This window comes from Lynx canadensis, chromosome A2 (assembly GCF_007474595.2).
Source record: "Lynx canadensis isolate LIC74 chromosome A2, mLynCan4.pri.v2, whole genome shotgun sequence".
Lineage (NCBI taxonomy): Eukaryota > Metazoa > Chordata > Mammalia > Carnivora > Felidae > Lynx > Lynx canadensis.
The window spans coordinates 13,590,001-13,605,272 of record NC_044304.2 but is presented as its reverse complement, the minus strand read 5'-3'; the positions used below and the strand labels follow the sequence as shown (position 1 = coordinate 13,605,272).

Below are 15,272 nucleotides of genomic sequence, written 5' to 3'. Positions count from 1 at the left end.
AAGCCTCTGCCTAACCCCATGATGGAGGATGTGGCTGCAAGCCAAAGTGAAGAAATCTGAGACCAGATACCAAAAACCAAAACCAAGTTACATTTATTGATGGGGCCCACCCCCTGCTGTCCAGGGGAAAAGAGGTCCCCAGGGAGCCCCCTTGGACAAAATAGAAATGGCAGGAAGGTCCTATACATGAAAGAACGTCTCTGAGGTCCTTGCGTTTTTTGTTTTTTGTTTTGTTTTTTTATAAAATGAGAGTCCTTCGTGCGGGGCCTCCCAGCTGTCCAATCCTTGAACTGGAGTACAGTCGCCCGAGGTGTGACCTCAGACCCTCACCCAGCAGACTGCCCGAGCCCCTGGACCTTGGTCCCAGGCAGGGGCACTGGGCAGAAGCCGAGGCCGGCAGTGGGCAAGGGGCTACTGCCCCATCACACGCTCATGGTCATCCCCGGCGAGTACTGCGGAGAGACGAGGGGGTGGCGCGCGGAGGCGGGCTCAGCTCCGGCCTAGGCTGGGACCCGCCCCCCCGGGGAGAAGAGGGGACGGGGCGGGGCGGACGTAGGGAGGGGGGGGAGACAGGTGGCGAAGCGTGGGGAAGCCGCCCTGGGGTGCGGGTCCCAGGGTGGGGTTGGGACGGGGGCGGGCCGGTGAGATAAGGGCGGGAGTGAGGGAAGGGGGGAGAGGGGAGGGGAAGGATGACGCGGCCGCCCCCCCACCTGGCCCGCCGCGGTCACGGTCTTGCTCTGGCCCCCCGGCCGCCCCGCCGGGGCCTGCCCGCCAGGCCCCTCCGGCCCGACGCCGCCGCGGGGGGGGAGTCGACGCAGTCGCTTACGCTTTCGCTCGGGAACGGGTGCAGGAAGGTCCCGGCGGCCGCCATCTCGCCGTCGTCCCGCGGGGTGCCCGGGGCGTTGCTCAGGCCGGCCACGGCGCCGGGGGAGCTCTGGGGGCGGCCGCGGTCAGCGCGGTACTCCCCGCCCCGCGGGCCAGGCCCTGCCCACCGCTCGTCCCGACCTGGACTAGGCCTCACCGCCCTGGTCAAGCCCGCATCCCCGCGCCCCGGGAGCCCCAGGCCCCACCCCACGCAGGAGCGCGGCCCCTCACCTTCGGCAACCCGTCCATATCGCCCGAGCCTGTGGACCGACAGACGGCGGACCGCGGCTCAGACGCGCCTGCGCCAGGCCCGACTTCCCCGCCCCCGGGGAGCCCAGGGTCAATCGACCCCCTCCTCGAACTCCCAGGCCCAGGCCCCCGCTCCCAGGCCCAGCCTGCTGGGGATCTCGGACGGAGGGTCCGGGCAGGGGTCAGTGATGGCACTCATGGTTTAGTTACAGGAATCCTCCCCCCAACGCAACCCCTGCCACTGGGCCGCCTGCGGAAGCTCGGGGCACAACTGGGTCGCCAGAGGAGAAACGGGGTTGGAGGGGCGGGAGCATCCGCCAGGGGGCGCAAAAGGCTTGTGAAGCAGCCTGGTTGGGGAGTGGGGCGGGGGTGGTCTCCGGACGCCCACTCACCCAGGGATCCGTTCACGTGATGAGGCTCCATCGCACTCATGGCCGCCATGGGGCCCTCCGGACCAGGGCCAAGTGGGAACTGCGGGCAGCGGGGCAGCGTGGGACTAGGGCCACCAGACCCCCAGTGGGGCCACTACTTTCTGCAGCCCCCACCCTGGAGTCCCCTCCACTCACATTAGCCCTGCCGGCGCCCGGCCCAATGGGGTTCATGATAGTGTACATGTTCTCGCTGGAGTTGGTGGAGTCTGGGGGAGATATTGGTGCATGAGGGCAAGAAGTGTGACGACTTCTCCAGGAACACCCTCCCTGTACCCCACCCGGGCTGTACCACCTCCAGGGCTGGGCATGATGGGTGTTCCAGGGGGCCCGCCTCCTCCTGGGGGTCCCTGCACAAGGAGGGAGACAGAGAAGGTGAGAAAGACCCCCCCACACACACACATCTGCCACCCACAACCCCTCCCCCCAGGCTTGAGCGGCACAGCCACGGCCCCGCTGGGCCCCACTCACCGTGTAGCTGCCGGGGGAGGAGGAGGAATAGGGGATCTGGGGAGAAGGGCAGCTATGAGCAGTCGGCCCGCTCTACCCCTCACAGACCGCCACCATCTTCCCCCGGCCCTCCGGGCCACCACTCACCGAGTTTCCGCTGGGGCTGGCCCATGGGCCTCGCACTCCAGGGCCCCTAGAAGAGACAGTGGTGGACCCTGGGGTGAGGCCGGGTGGTACACGGCCCCCCACTACGCACTGTCACCCACCCCCCCACCCCACTCCCCGCTGCCCCATGTGCCCCCAAACAGGCCCTCAGCGCAGCAGACATTGGCTGGGTCAGCCTTCATCCCTCACCAGCCTTTGGGCCTCAGTTTCCCCACCTGACAGCAGAATAAACGATATCCAGAGCATTAACAATGGCCAGTGCAGATTGAGCCTGCCCCGGCCCACCCAGCCCGTGAAGCTGGGTGATGGCCCACGTGGGCACACTCCAGGGGTTCTCCCAGGGCCTTACATGTTCATGGTGGGCAGGCCCGGGCCGGCGAGAGAGTTGGGTGGGGGCCGCATGCCACCTCCATAGCTCTGGGGAAGCAGAAGGGCTGTGAGTGGCCAAGGTATGGGGGGAAGGCCCCGAGGCGTACCCCCTCTCCCGGACCCTGCCCTCACCTGGGGTCCAACGCCGGCCATGCCCCGTGGAGGTGTCACCCTCTGCATCGGGCCCATGCTCGGATGCCCTGAGGTGGGGACAGAAGGAGGGGGGCTCAGGCCGGTAACACTCCCCGGGGTGGACATGGGCTGGATGGGGGTGGTTCTGCACCGTGAGACAGCAGGGACCAGGCATTCCGAGCCGGGGTCCCGATGAGTGGAGGGGGAGGCAGCAGCTGGAGCTTCCCTACTCACCCTGAGCACGCGGGGAGGGTTCCATGGCGCCAGGGAGGAGGGGCTGGGAGCCGGGGAGGCCCACCGGAGGCTGCGGAGGGGGCGTGGCAGCAGTGAGCGAGGGCACCACCACCCTGGCCCAACTCCTGCCCCCCCTCCCCTCATCCCTCTCTCACCTGACTCGGCATCCGCAGGGCGGGCCGGGGGCCCCCTGGGAACCGCGGTGACATGAAGGGCTGGAAGAGGTGGGCCGGGGATCAGCACCTCCCACCGCCCGTTCGCCCCCCCCCCCCGAAGCTACCCCGTTCCTGCGGCGCCCCGGCCCCCAGCCTGGACAGCCCCCTCTTCCAGGACCAGTCAGCAGACCGCAGCCAGCCAGTGCCCGGAGCGTGAGTGCGGTGGGGCCGGGGGCTCGAGTTGCTGGGACGTGCGTGTGGTGAAGGGGCGGGGCGTCACAGGTCCTTACCTGAACGTGAGGCCCCATCATGGGGGCGTTGGGGTTGTGGGGGGGCTGCTGGGAGTCGGGGGGGCCCTAGGAGGACAGAACCAGGTGGGTTGGGAAGAGCGAGGTCCACCGAAGCTTCACTGCTTTCTGTGGCCTTGCTGGGCGTGGCCAGGGAGGGGGGAGGGGATGCCATGGAGGCGGGAGGGTGGGCCAGTCCTGCACTCCCCCTAAGGCAAGACGGGGTTTGGGGTGAGGGGCTCTACGGAAACAGTCAGGGGCAAGACCCACGGCTCAGAGAGCCATGCTCCAAGACTCTTAGCAACCTGGCGCGCACAGACCAACTGCACAGAGACCCCGCCTTCTCCTGGCCTGGGACCCAGCTCAAGCGGCCCCTCCCCCGCTGGCTACACCAAAACCCAGATGCAAAAACCCACGCACTGACCACCCTCCCACCCAATTCCAGCCTGCCGGGGCCTCTCCCCACATGAGACCCCCAACCCCATCAGTGCCCGCACCTGTCACCCTGACATAACCACTCAAGAGTTGCAGAACAGGGGGCACCAGCCCTGGCTGTACCTGGAAGAAGCCGGGTGCCATGGGGCCCGCTGCCATTGCGTCGTTGGGGGCCATGCTCCCCATCACTGGACTAGGGGCCGCTACAGAGCTCTGCAGGGGTGGGGAATACCATGAAAACCAGGTCAGGTCACTTCCTGCTTGAGTGTCCTCTCCTTTCCAAAAGCAGCCCACTCCACTGCACAAGGAACCTGGACCATCTGACCTTCTACCCATGCAGGTGAGGATGCCTGGAGGGTCCTCTAGGTGACGAGCAGCTGCCCCTGTCCCCACCCACGATTAGCAACCCTGACTTGGCCTCCTCCTCAGATGCGCTTTGTGGCCCTCAGGATGGGCTTTGCCTCTTTGCTGCACCCAAGACGCTGGAGGTGATCAGGGCCCTGCCAGGCTGAACCCACAGCCCAGGAAGGAGGCCAGGATTCCCAGTTCCTAAGGAGTCAGTCCCAAGCCCGAGGATCTGGGGGTCTGAAAATGCCAACAACCCAGGGCTCCAGTGGGCATGTGCCTCATCCATTGGCACAGGCCTGTTCCTTCCATCTGAATCTAACCTCAGACTAGTAGGGGCACAGTCCCCAACTCTAGGCCCATCCCGGTAGGCTGGTGAGGCAGATAAGCTAGACCCCCAGCTCTATCCAAGACACCTAAAAACCAACTGGCAGCTTCAAGATGAACCTCCCTTCCAGAAGGCTCCTCCCTGAAGCTGCTGCACACACCAATCCCCCTCCTCCTCCAATAGGGAGGGAAATGAAGAGGAGGACTACTGGGGTGGGGTCTTCAGGCTCCTGACTTCAGATGGAGGAGAGGAGATGACAGGGTGCCAGAGAGGGGAGTTCCCATGTCAGCCAAGGGCGGAGATGCTGGTGGCAGGCCAGAGCTGGCAGGGGGCAGGCTGACAGGCCACTTCCTCTGGTCGGTTCCAAGTCCCAGGCCTGTCTGCCTTTGGGGCCCACAGAGCAGGGAGGAGAAGGGGAAATGGAGGCCTAGTTTACAGGGCAGAGGGGACACATCAAAGGATAGGGAAGGAGGAGGACTCTGCAGGGACTGAGCAGAGAAGAGAGGAGTAGTTCTCTGGGGGCCCCTTGACTCTGGTCTGTCTGGATCATCTGCCCCCACTCCAGGCCTGACAGGACCCAAGAGGAAGGGTCTGGTCTTTGCGGGTCACTGCCGTCCCTGGGGCTAGCACAAGCCATCACACAAGGGATGCTCAGGAATTTGTAGAACTGCAGCCACTTGGGTTCAGAGGAGTTAAGCATTTTGCCCACGGTCACACAGCATTTCCTGCCCTACAGAAGTGGGGAGAGGGCCCCTTGGCTGGGTCAGGGCAGGGCCCCTGGAGACATACCCTTCCGCCTGGGGAATGCAAGCTGCCCCCCTTCCTGTCCCTTCTCAAAGGTCAGCCTCTGAAGGACTCCAGGCCTCAAACTGGGGAGGTATGGGTGGGAGCCTCCCCAGGCCTATGGTGACTGAAAGCACTCCCAGGGCCCATTGCAAATCTTTTGAAAGCCCAAGAGACCCTAGGAGTGAGGGGGGATAAAGCTTTCAGCCCCCCCTCCAAACTGCCACCCCCCTCCTTCCTCCACCTCATGCCCTCCCACAGATACAGCCTTACAGCTGAACAGCTATTCTCGAAGGCGCCTGCCTCAGTGGCTGAACAGGGGCACCTCTGAACCTTAGGTCTATCCACCCCCGCTCCCCCCCCCACCTACCCCACAGGGAGGGTGGGAGAGCAGTCCCCCTCCTTTTGAGCCACAACAGGCGCCAGATCATTTCCTGGTCGGGAGGGCGGAGGTGGGGGCAGCTGCTTTCTGGGCTGCGGACCACGAGATGTGGGGGCAGGGAAAAGATGGGGCACCCCTCACCCCCTTGTAGCTTCCCGATTCTAGGCCCAGAAGGGTTAATATGGGGCGGTCCACTCTCCCTGGCGGGTGGCCCAGCTAGACCCCCCCCCACGTCCATCATCCGCCAGGAGACGCCCTGGCCCAACCTGCGTTGCTATGACGACGGGTTGGGCGCGCTAGCGTTTCCTGGAGATGCCGAGGTCGGCAGCAGAGCCGGGAGGGGCGAACTGAGTCCCCACTCGGAGGCCCCCCCACACACACCGACCACGTAGAGGAGGCAAGCAGGGCGCTAGAGCAGCGGCCTGGCAGGATGTGCGCCCGCAGCAACAGAGAACCCGCCACCCCGGGGCCAGGTCGCTACCCACCGCGGGCGGGGTGGGGGGGGGTCCCCATCCCCCCACCCACGTCCGCTGTGCCCGTGCCATCTCCCCCCACCCCCCACGCCACGCGCGCTCCGCTGCCATGGTAACCGGCGCGCTCCCGGGAAGCGCGTACCCCTCCGTGTGAAGAACCAAACACTCCGCCCTCCTTGCCCTCCCTGGAGGCGCCCTGAGAGGCCGCTGGAGTCGCGGGCAGAGGCAAAGCCGGGGCGGAGAGGGAAGGGGCGCTGAGCAGGCCGGGAGGGGGCGCCCTCAAGGAGTCAGGCACGCACACAACTCCAGACACCCCTGGAGCCCCAGTTCTGGCAGGAGAGGGACAGGGGGGCAGCACACGAGCAGTGGGACCCAGTAGGGATCAACAGTATGACCCCAGCTCCCAAGCACAGCGTAAGGCGCGTGAGGAGCGTCTTCAGGGACAAGACGAAGCCTTACCCCTCTGGGGCTGCACTCCCGCCCTACGAAGGCCTGCACTGGGCAGGGGAGGGGATGCGTTATGCGGGGAGGCGGTGCACAACCTTGACCAATTGCAGAGCGAGATGGGGACCGCCACGCCCTGGGAGGCCCGAGGGGGCACAGCGGGGAGGTTTGCTCAGGATGCGAGGGCGGCTGTCGGAGTGTGGGCGCACAACGCGGAGGAGGGTGGGAGGGGGGAACTCGCCTAGAGCTGCCCGCCCCTGGACGCCAGTTGCGCTGCTGCTTCCCCCTTGAGTGGGCCCGGAGCCCCCAAGCCTTTCCTGGCCAGCCAGAGACCTCTTGGAGAAGCCGGGTGGCCAAGCCCCACACCCAAGGCCAAGAAGATAAAGGCAGGGGCTGCCATCTGCCCATGACAAAATGCCACCAGCCCTTTCATGTCACGCCCTTTCCTCTTCAGACAGGCCTCTGACCCCCACTCAACCCAGAAGGAAACTGAGGCCAAAGAGGTGGAGTCAACAGCCTCAGCCACCAAGCAAAGTTAGGAAGTGTGCCCACTGCTGGGCCTCTGCTGCTCAAGGGTGCACCTGCCAGTTAGCCAACCCCCACCCCCACTCCCGCCTGCACTCAGAAAGGCTGGGGCGGGAGGGGACATGCAGTAGTGGCCCCAACCCTGTCCCCCGCCACACATGTAGACACACACACACAAACTACACATACACAGCTAGGCAGATGGGGAGGCAGGAGCTCCTGGCTCCACGGGGGATTCAGATGATGGAGAAGAGAGGCGGGGCCCGCCTCAGGAAGGTATGGGGGGGCTGTGGGGGCCCTCAGGAGCTGAGCGCAGTGGAAGGACCTCCCCCATCTTGTGAGTATCCCTATACTGAGTAGAGGGAATAGGGACTCCCCAGAAGTGGCCAGATCCCAGATCAATCCCCACAGCCAGACCCACTTGGCCACCCAAGCCAGCCTCAGGCCACACAGGACCCCAAGGCCACAGGCCCAGAAACCTGCCCATGCCCACGAGCCCTGGTCCCAGTCCCCGGGGCAGGGACTCACGTAGTCCTGGAAGGCCTTGGCCTCATTTGAGTGCTCACACGCCTCTCTGCGGTCAGGTGCTGCACAGTACAAGTCCCAGAACACGCTGTGGGCGGCAGGGAGGGGGGGGGGGGGGACGATGGTTTCCCCACACGTCCCCACCCAGTCCCCCTCCGTGGCCCACCCTGGCCAGCCTCACACGCACCACCACCAGGAATGCAGGAACCCTGGGGGCTCCCCCAGCGTAATGTTCTTCTCCCATCGGATCTGCAGGGGGAAGGCAAGACAGTGAGAGGGCCCTGCCTGACCCCTTCCAACCTGGGGCAGCCCTAGCCCAGCCTGGTGCCTGGGGAATGCTGGGGCAGGGGACCAGCAGCCCAGAGCAAGGGAGCTGGGAGGGGGGCAACTACGTGAGGGGCAGATAAGTGGGCACAGATCGTCAGATGGCCAGGCAGATGCCTGGACACCAGTCCACGGGCCCTGATCCACCCCAGCCCTCAGTTCCCAGGGCCAGCAGAGGGGCACCCCAACCCATCTGGAAAGGAGATGGAGAGGACCCCAGGGTATGGGTGGTAAGGAAGGGCCCAGCTTAGGGGGGGGAATCTCTGCCTGGCCAGGCTGGCTTACCTCGGACAGAAAGGTCTGGGCTGACTTCTGGGCACCAACGTGCAACAGGTACTCGTATACATAGAGTGCCAACCTGCAGGCAGGCAGAGGGGAGGCTGGCTCAGGCCTGGGGCGAGCCCCACAGTCCCAAGGATCCCTGAGAGAGGCCCTCAGTGAGCCCCTCATGACGCCACGCCCGGCCTCACTCGCTGCCCCCTACTGGTTCCCCAATCACCCACATCTCCCCCACCCTGACAGGTGATGACTTCAGTTGCTCAGACCAGCCAACTCCTACATATCCATCAATACCCAGCCTGCAGGCCCTTCTTCTAGGCAACGCTCTCAGCAGTCCATACCCCCCACTTGCAAACCAAACTCTGCTCTGTTAAACACCAAGTCCCGGCCCCATCCTGCCAACGCTGAGACCCCAGAACAGCCTTGGTCCCAGGGAGGTTTTCTGCCCAGGAGAAAGGGCTCCCGGATGTCACTCCAGACTATGCCCTGGGTAGGGTCTCCCAGCCAGTACCCTAGGCCATGTGGCCAGGGCCCAGCACCTAATTCCCTCCCAGCCTTGCCTGCTAGGGGCCCTCTTCCAGGTGTCCCTGGACCCGCGTTCTCTTTCTCAGGATCAGCGCCCATCCACCAGTGGTGGCCATGACCCATCTATACCAGCCCTCCAGGGAGAGTCTGGAGAAGTGAGGGTAGCGAGGGGCAGTGGGGCCAGCAGTGCCACTTGGCTGCCACGGCACCTTGTCAAAACACAGTGCCGGGTAACCTTAGACACACCAGTCTGGCCACTGCCCACCCCAAGAACAGGCCACCTTCCATCCGGCAGTGTCCTCCACGGACCACATAGGAAGGCCGGCCCTTCCACGCCACCTTCCAAGCCTCTCCATCCTCAGCCTCCACGCCCCCTCATCAGTCCTCCACACCAGCAAGCAGAGAAACAACTTCCTGGCCCCTGGGGTCACCCATTTCCCAACCATCCACTCCACGGTTACTGGCCCCTCCCAGTGCTCCCAGGGACCTTACTGCCCGTCCAGGTCCCATGTGAGCTGGGGGGTATAGGGTCCAGATCCAAGACTGGGGACTCCTCAAGGGCTGGCCTGAGCTGGAAGGCCTTCTAGAACGCCTCCCCACTCGGCTGGCCGCCCTTCCCTGGCTGAGGGCCCCATCCTAAAATAACCCTGCTTTGTCTCATGTTCCTGCTCTCTCCCCACCTTCCCAGCCAGGCTTCTTGATCCTCACATACCCGCCCCCCATCAGATCACTCCCCCTTCCTCAGACCTCACAGAGGCAGTTCTGGCCATTCTGTCCTGGCCCCCAGTCCCTGCCCCACCCCATGGGTTCTGTCCTTGGCCTGGATCCTCTTCCTTCATCCAGCGCCTCCCTGTGCAATGAACGCAACAGACACCTGTACCTCTGCAAGCTACCTGCTCGTGGGCAGACAGGGACACAAGAATACATAGGAGAAGCTAAGTTATATGGTGGGCCGGAAGGTTGTGCGTGCTAGGGAAGGGCAAAAGGGGGACGTTAAGGGGTTGGGGTGGGCAGCTGTCCCAGGGTGAGGTGGGCCCCTGGCTCACACCACACCAAATGAGCTGTGACAGCCACCTACAGGGACAGGGCATAGAGGGGTAGAGTTCACGGTGCTCACGCAACTCCAAGCGTGGGTTCTCCTCAAGACTGGCCGCGGATTCCCCCACATCATCGCACCCCTCTCAGCCTTCCTGGCCCCATGGCCCCATGTCCAGGTTTACCTGTCCAATTCACTCCTGTGACTCTTCCTTTCTGGAGGCTTCCTGAGCCTTCAAGGGGCCTGCATCTGCCAGCCCTGTGTCCATTAGTGAAGCAACAAATGTGAAAAGCCAATGGCCTGAAGCAGAGCCAACCAGCCCAGGCCTACCAGCTACCCCACCTTCCAGGTAAGGAGAGGCTGAGAGAGGTCTGGTCAGTCCCTCACCCATTTCGGGGGTTGCTGCAAGGAGCAGGAAAGTCTGGGGTGAGACGTCCAGAGACAAGGAAGCAAAATGAGGTGGGGGAATCCAGGTAGATGGGGTAAGGGTAGGGGTGGTGGGGGGCTGCGGTCTTGCCCTGGGGGAATTCTAGCTCAGTAAGCCCCCTGAAGAAATACCCTTGGCTCCCACCACATCCACCAAGGGGTCTACACTGCCAGCCATTGGGTCCTCCTATACCTCCCTTTGGCCTTGACTGTTCAGCAGTGACATGTGACCCAGAATGCAGGTTCAGGAGCCCGCCTCTGCCTGCCCCCCACGCCCCTGTGATCTGGCTTGGGTGGTCTGGCCTTGACTCACAAAGGTACAAGGGTGCACACACGTGCACAAATAACATCCACCCAACCACAGCCCTGAGATCACTGCACTTACTGAATTTAGGGGGAAAAGACTTAAGGAAAAAGCTCTCTCTCCTGATTCGGAGCCTTCTTCCTGCCTCCTCTAGCACACGCTTGGCCCAGGCCACTAGGATCTCTTACCTAGATTTCGACAGCCCCCCCCCCACCCCCTTCCAGGGGCTGCGCTCTCCCCAGCCCCTAGTGTCTACACACACACATCCCGTAACACTCCCCCTTCACTGCCCCAACACACATACACTGGCCATCTTCCACCTCAGGGCCTTTACCCAGGGTGTTCACCCACCTCCAACGCTTCTACCTAGAGACCGGTGTAGCTCAAATGTCACCTGTCACAGTCTTTCCTATCACACCTAACACCACCTGCCCCATCCGCCGCCCCCCCCCCCATCACCTTATTTATCCCCTTCTGACACATAGGTCTCTGCTCTCTGCCTGCAGCTCCTTCTGGAATGTAGCTTCGGAGGGGGCCGGGGGTGGAGGCAGGGACTTGCTCTCTTTCACTCGCTACTGAACTTAAAACAGAGCCCGGCGCATCTTGGGCCCCCAGCTACCCCAAAGGAATGAACAAACCAACACCAGGACTCCCTGTGACTTCGGTGGGGGGTGGGGGGGATTAACACAAGTAGTCTGGTAAGCACCCATACAAGTTGGCTGAGTATTTCGATGTTAAGGATTTGGGTGGGGTTTTATCCCCAAAGCAGAGAAACCAGACACAGTTTTCAGTTTTGCAGATTTCTCTTACATGTTGGTACTTTAATTTTTACTACGATGGAGTCTGAGGGAAGAATTGTGAGCTGTTTTGTTTTGGGTGAAAAGTGTTTTTATTGTTGTTGCTTGTGTGTGCATCGTAACTTTATTGCCGATACGGGAGATTCCTTCCATCCCCAAAATGAAACACATGGGCGCCCTGGAGAAATCTAGGAGATTCTTCCCACTCCACGGAAGGAGTGAGAAGGACAGATGCTGGGGACAAGGCAGGCTTTGCAGTTCCTCAGCCTACTTATCCTCCCCTCAACAGAGGAGAGCTGCTCCCCACTATTATTTCCTCTCATCCACTCATCCCTGAAGTAATTAAAAAAAAAAAAAAAAAAAAGGCTCCACTATTAAAAAAAAAAAAAAAAAGACAGAAAACCCTCAAGTATGGGAGCCAGGGGTCCCGGCTGGGACTTGAGGTTAAAGGTCACCAGTAGAAGAGGGACAGCGCGGGGAGGAGGAACCACCACTGTTTCTGCTGCAGGGCCTCCTTCCTTGCTGCGTCCTGTAGCTGCTGCGGCGGCCTCATCTGCCGGCAACCGCACAGGGCGGACCACTGAGCCCCGGATGAAGCAGCCCTTCACTGATAACGTGTGAGGCTATTTCTCAGGGTCTGTGACACTGACGTCAGTTAGTTTGATGTTGAGATACCGATCCACACGCTGGAGGGTTCCACAGATGCTCAGGTCATTCTTGAGTTCCACGACCACATCCTTGCCCACGAGGGACTTGAAAAAGGAGTGGAAGAGCAAGGTGGTCCAGCCACTGCCGGAGGGAAAGCGAGGGCCGGAACCGCCAGCCTGGGGCCTGACGGCGAGCATGTTGGCGGCGGGGGACGGGGGGGGGGGGGGGGGTGTGAAAATTTTTGAAGCCTGGACATGGGCTATGTTGTTCAGGGCCCTTCAGAGACCCCAAGCAGGGCTTCTAGTTTGACGGTCACTGACCAAGCCCTGGGCTCGCTCATGGGGAAGGGCCTGGGCTCTGGATCCAAATCCTGGCATCCCCACCCCTAACCAGGTTGGCAAATGACCTGCAGAATGACTGCACTCATGGGGGCGCTTCTGCGGTAAGAGGGCAGGTGGATGGAAGGAGCGAGTGACCTAGAGGATCTGGCGTGCCCAGACCCCAAGTATTCATAGGAAGAAATGCACACGGTGACCTAATAGGATGTTAGAGCCCTGCAGGCTACAATGCGGCACCACCACCGTAATCAAGAATTATGGTAGGTAAACGGATGCTCCCCGCATGGTGTCCTCCTCCCCCCTAAAGCCCCTGGACTTGCTGCTGGGGGCTGGGAGATGCCCTCTACCCAGGGGCTTGTATCACTCATCAAAGGGACTCTCCAAGCCACACACTTCCTCCCTCCCCACGGCTGCCTTCAAGGCCAGGCCTTCAGGCATCTCTTGCCAGGGTGGTGACCACCCTCCTCACCATCCGCCTGGCACAGCCTCCACACTTGCCCCTCACAGCCCTTCTCCCAGACGGTGGCCAGAGTGACGACCCCCACTCACAAATTCCACCTCTGTCTTCCTCCTCCTCCTGTTCCCTCCCAGACGCTACCTCTTCTCAAGTCCTTCCTTGGAGGCTCCCCTGTGTCCAGCGGCTCTGCTTAGCCTCCAAGACTCAGTTCAGGGGCTCCTTTCTTAAGGACCTCTTACTCATCTGCTCTCCAAACAAGGATGCCCACAGCCATACTTGGAAGCCCAGCAAGAAACAGAGCAAACGCAAGGTGATTCCCGCACCTGCTGAGCTAAGGAACAAACTTCACCTGTGGTCATGTGCCCTGTCTCAAAACCCACCCCAGGAGAAAAAAACACAAGGAACCCAGTGACACCAACCATGGTTGTCGTTTATGGAATGATTTAAACCAACCTAGCACCGCTTCACAATGGCAGAGCCTCTGGAGCCATAGGAGGAGGGATACAAAGGGGACAAAGGGGCCTGCAGCTACCCCTGCTACCTTCGTACTCTTATTTAAAAAGCCCTAAATCCAATGACCAAATGCAAGTGCTAGTTAGGTCTGGGTGGTAGGTGCCCTCCAGGCTGCCCTGTAGGTTGGGAGTGTTTATTATTGGACGCACCCAGCAGGTATTCAGTCCTTTCTGGGGCAGGCTGTCCCAGACCCAGTGTTGAGATGGGGAGCCAGAGGCGGGCCCAGGACAGGGACCTGAGAGGGAAGAAGGGCAGGAGGAGGCAGGAGGGTGAGCAGGGAGAAAAACATAGTGCCAGGGGCTGAGGACCTGAGCAGTGTAACCCCCCCCACACACACACACACCCCATTTCACAGAGGAGGAAACCGAGGCCCAGACACAGGAAATGGCTGGGCTGGTGGCTGCCTGCGTGGGGTGCTCCACCTGCAGCCTTTCACCAGTCCTTGTAGTCCTTGTGAGAATCCTACAAGGCCGGTCGTCCTTATTTCAGAAAGGAAGGCTCAACAGCAACCAGCCGGCTTCCCGGGTGCGGTGTCGCCCTCCCCCCTTCCGAGAGCTCTCGCTCTCTCGTGCCCCAGACGCTGAGACCTCAGCAGATCGCTTCCTCCCCAGGGCCCCCGCAGCCCTACGGATGAAAGAGGGGGTGCGACCATCTGGTGTTTTCCAAACTTTCTTTAGCAGCAGAACCCGATCTCCAAACCAACGCTTACATGGGAGCCCCTACAAGAAACGGACGAACGCAGGGCAGCTCTGGGCACCAAGGGGCCTGGAGAATAGGCACGATGGCACCTTTAGCCTCCGCATGAGGGGTTTTTGCAGATCCCAGTGTCCCCCCCCCCCCCCACTGGGAGCCGTGTGGCCTCCCCAGGGGATCCACCCAGCTGCCCACGCGGGGCTGGGGCCAGCACCCCTCAGGCCCTCTCCTCTCTCAAGCTCTTCCTGAGGTGCAGGGGTTCCCCCCTCCCCGACTGAGGTCAGTCTCGTCGGCCGCGGAAACTTCCCTGCAGAATGTGGGAGAGGGCTCGGCTCGCGACCTCGCGCGCACGCAGGTCTCGACTGTTGGAGGTCTCGCGACCTTCGAGTCCGGCTCGGATCTGTCGCGCCCTCAAGTATGGGGCCACGTCGCGACCCCTCGCGCCACTCGGGTCGCTCAAGCCCTCGGGTTTCACGCGCCCCCTCAAATCTCGCGAACCTCGGGTCTCCAGCACCCCTTCAGCCCTCCCGACCTCTGGGATCTCGCGCACCCCCTCCAGCCACACGACCCCTTGCGTCCCTCGCGCCGCCCGAGTCCCACGCGCCCGTCAAATCTCGCGAACCCCGCAGCTCCCCACGCCCCTTAGATCTAGCGCACTCCCACGAATCTCGCGGCCCCGCGCGCCCCTCGGGTCTCGCGCGCCCCCCTCAAATCTCGCGCCCCTCGGGTCTCGCGCGCCCCCGCAAATCTCGCGACCCCTTCGAGCCGCGCTGGGGCCCCGCACGCCCTGCCCCCGCGCCCACGTGCCCCGCGCGGTGCCCGCCGGCATTGGGGCCCACGGAAGCCTGCGCGGCGGCCGAGTCCCGCCCCCGGCGCCCACGGCCCCGGCCCACCGACTCACTTCTCGCGGGCCTGGCTGTCGGAGGGCACGGCCGAGCCCTTGCCCCCCTTGGCGTACATGCTGCTCCGAGCCGCCGCCGCCGCCGCCGCCTCCGGGGCCCACACCTGTCAGGCGGCACCGCGGGCCGCGCTAGCGGTCGCCATAGCTACCCCGCGCCCTGGGCCTCACAGCCCCGAGCCCCGCGCGGGCACCGCGGGCATCGTCCGCGCGGGGGAGCTCCAGACGGCCAAGGCGGCGGTGGCGGCGGCGGCGGCAGCTCCAGCTTCAGCTCCAGCCACGGGTTTTATTTTCTTCCTCTCTTCCCTCAGCGCGGGCTGTTCCGGGAAGCGCGCGCCCCCTCCTCCCGCCGCGCGCGCCCCCGCCCGCCGCCTCCCTGCCGCCCGCGGGCGCCGCTCTTAAAGGGGCGATGGCGGGCGCGCGGATGGGTCCCGCTGTGGGGACCGTGGGCCGGGCGCGCA

At 63.0% G+C, this 15,272-nt stretch overlaps 1 protein-coding gene and 1 pseudogene across 8 annotated transcripts; both read right to left on the bottom strand.

The window, feature by feature from the left end:
* Nucleotides 1-67: 67 nt before the first annotated feature.
* Nucleotides 68-15,195, bottom strand: SSBP4 (single stranded DNA binding protein 4). Of its 8 annotated transcripts, none has more exons than XM_030304753.1 (18): nt 14,815-15,191; nt 8,183-8,255; nt 7,761-7,822; nt 7,577-7,661; nt 3,892-3,981; nt 3,337-3,402; nt 3,047-3,106; nt 2,892-2,961; nt 2,658-2,725; nt 2,506-2,573; nt 2,139-2,184; nt 2,013-2,048; nt 1,837-1,891; nt 1,680-1,750; nt 1,506-1,584; nt 1,096-1,124; nt 711-934; nt 68-452 (listed from the first exon to the last, which is right to left on the bottom strand). In XM_030304753.1, the coding sequence occupies exons 1-17, from the start codon at nt 14,871-14,873 to the stop codon at nt 725-727; spliced, it is 1,227 nt and encodes a 408-aa protein (XP_030160613.1). In that variant the 5' UTR covers nt 14,874-15,191; the 3' UTR covers nt 68-452; nt 711-724. The 8 variants fall into 8 exon arrangements, with proteins under 8 accessions (XP_030160613.1, XP_030160635.1, XP_030160643.1 ...); XM_030304775.1 differs by having other exon boundaries at nt 827-934; nt 14,815-15,189; XM_030304783.1 differs by having other exon boundaries at nt 827-934; nt 2,506-2,725; nt 7,577-7,635; nt 14,815-15,195.
* On the bottom strand, nt 10,721-14,404 carry LOC115506746 (annotated as a pseudogene).
* Nucleotides 15,196-15,272: the final 77 nt, after the last annotated feature.

Excerpts from the sequence above, each read along its gene's own strand:
- SSBP4 (XM_030304735.1), bottom strand. The coding sequence starts at position 14,873 with ATGTACGCCAAGGGGGGCAAGGGCTCGGCCGTGCCCTCCGACAGCCAG. Across the intron at positions 2,726-2,891 it reads ACCCTCCCCGCGTGCTCAGG|GGCATCCGAGCATGGGCCCG; the intron begins GTGAGTAGGGAA and ends TCCCCACCTCAG. Across the intron at positions 2,185-2,505 it reads GGCCTGCCCACCATGAACAT|GGGCCCTGGAGTGCGAGGCC; the intron begins GTAAGGCCCTGG and ends TGTCTCTTCTAG.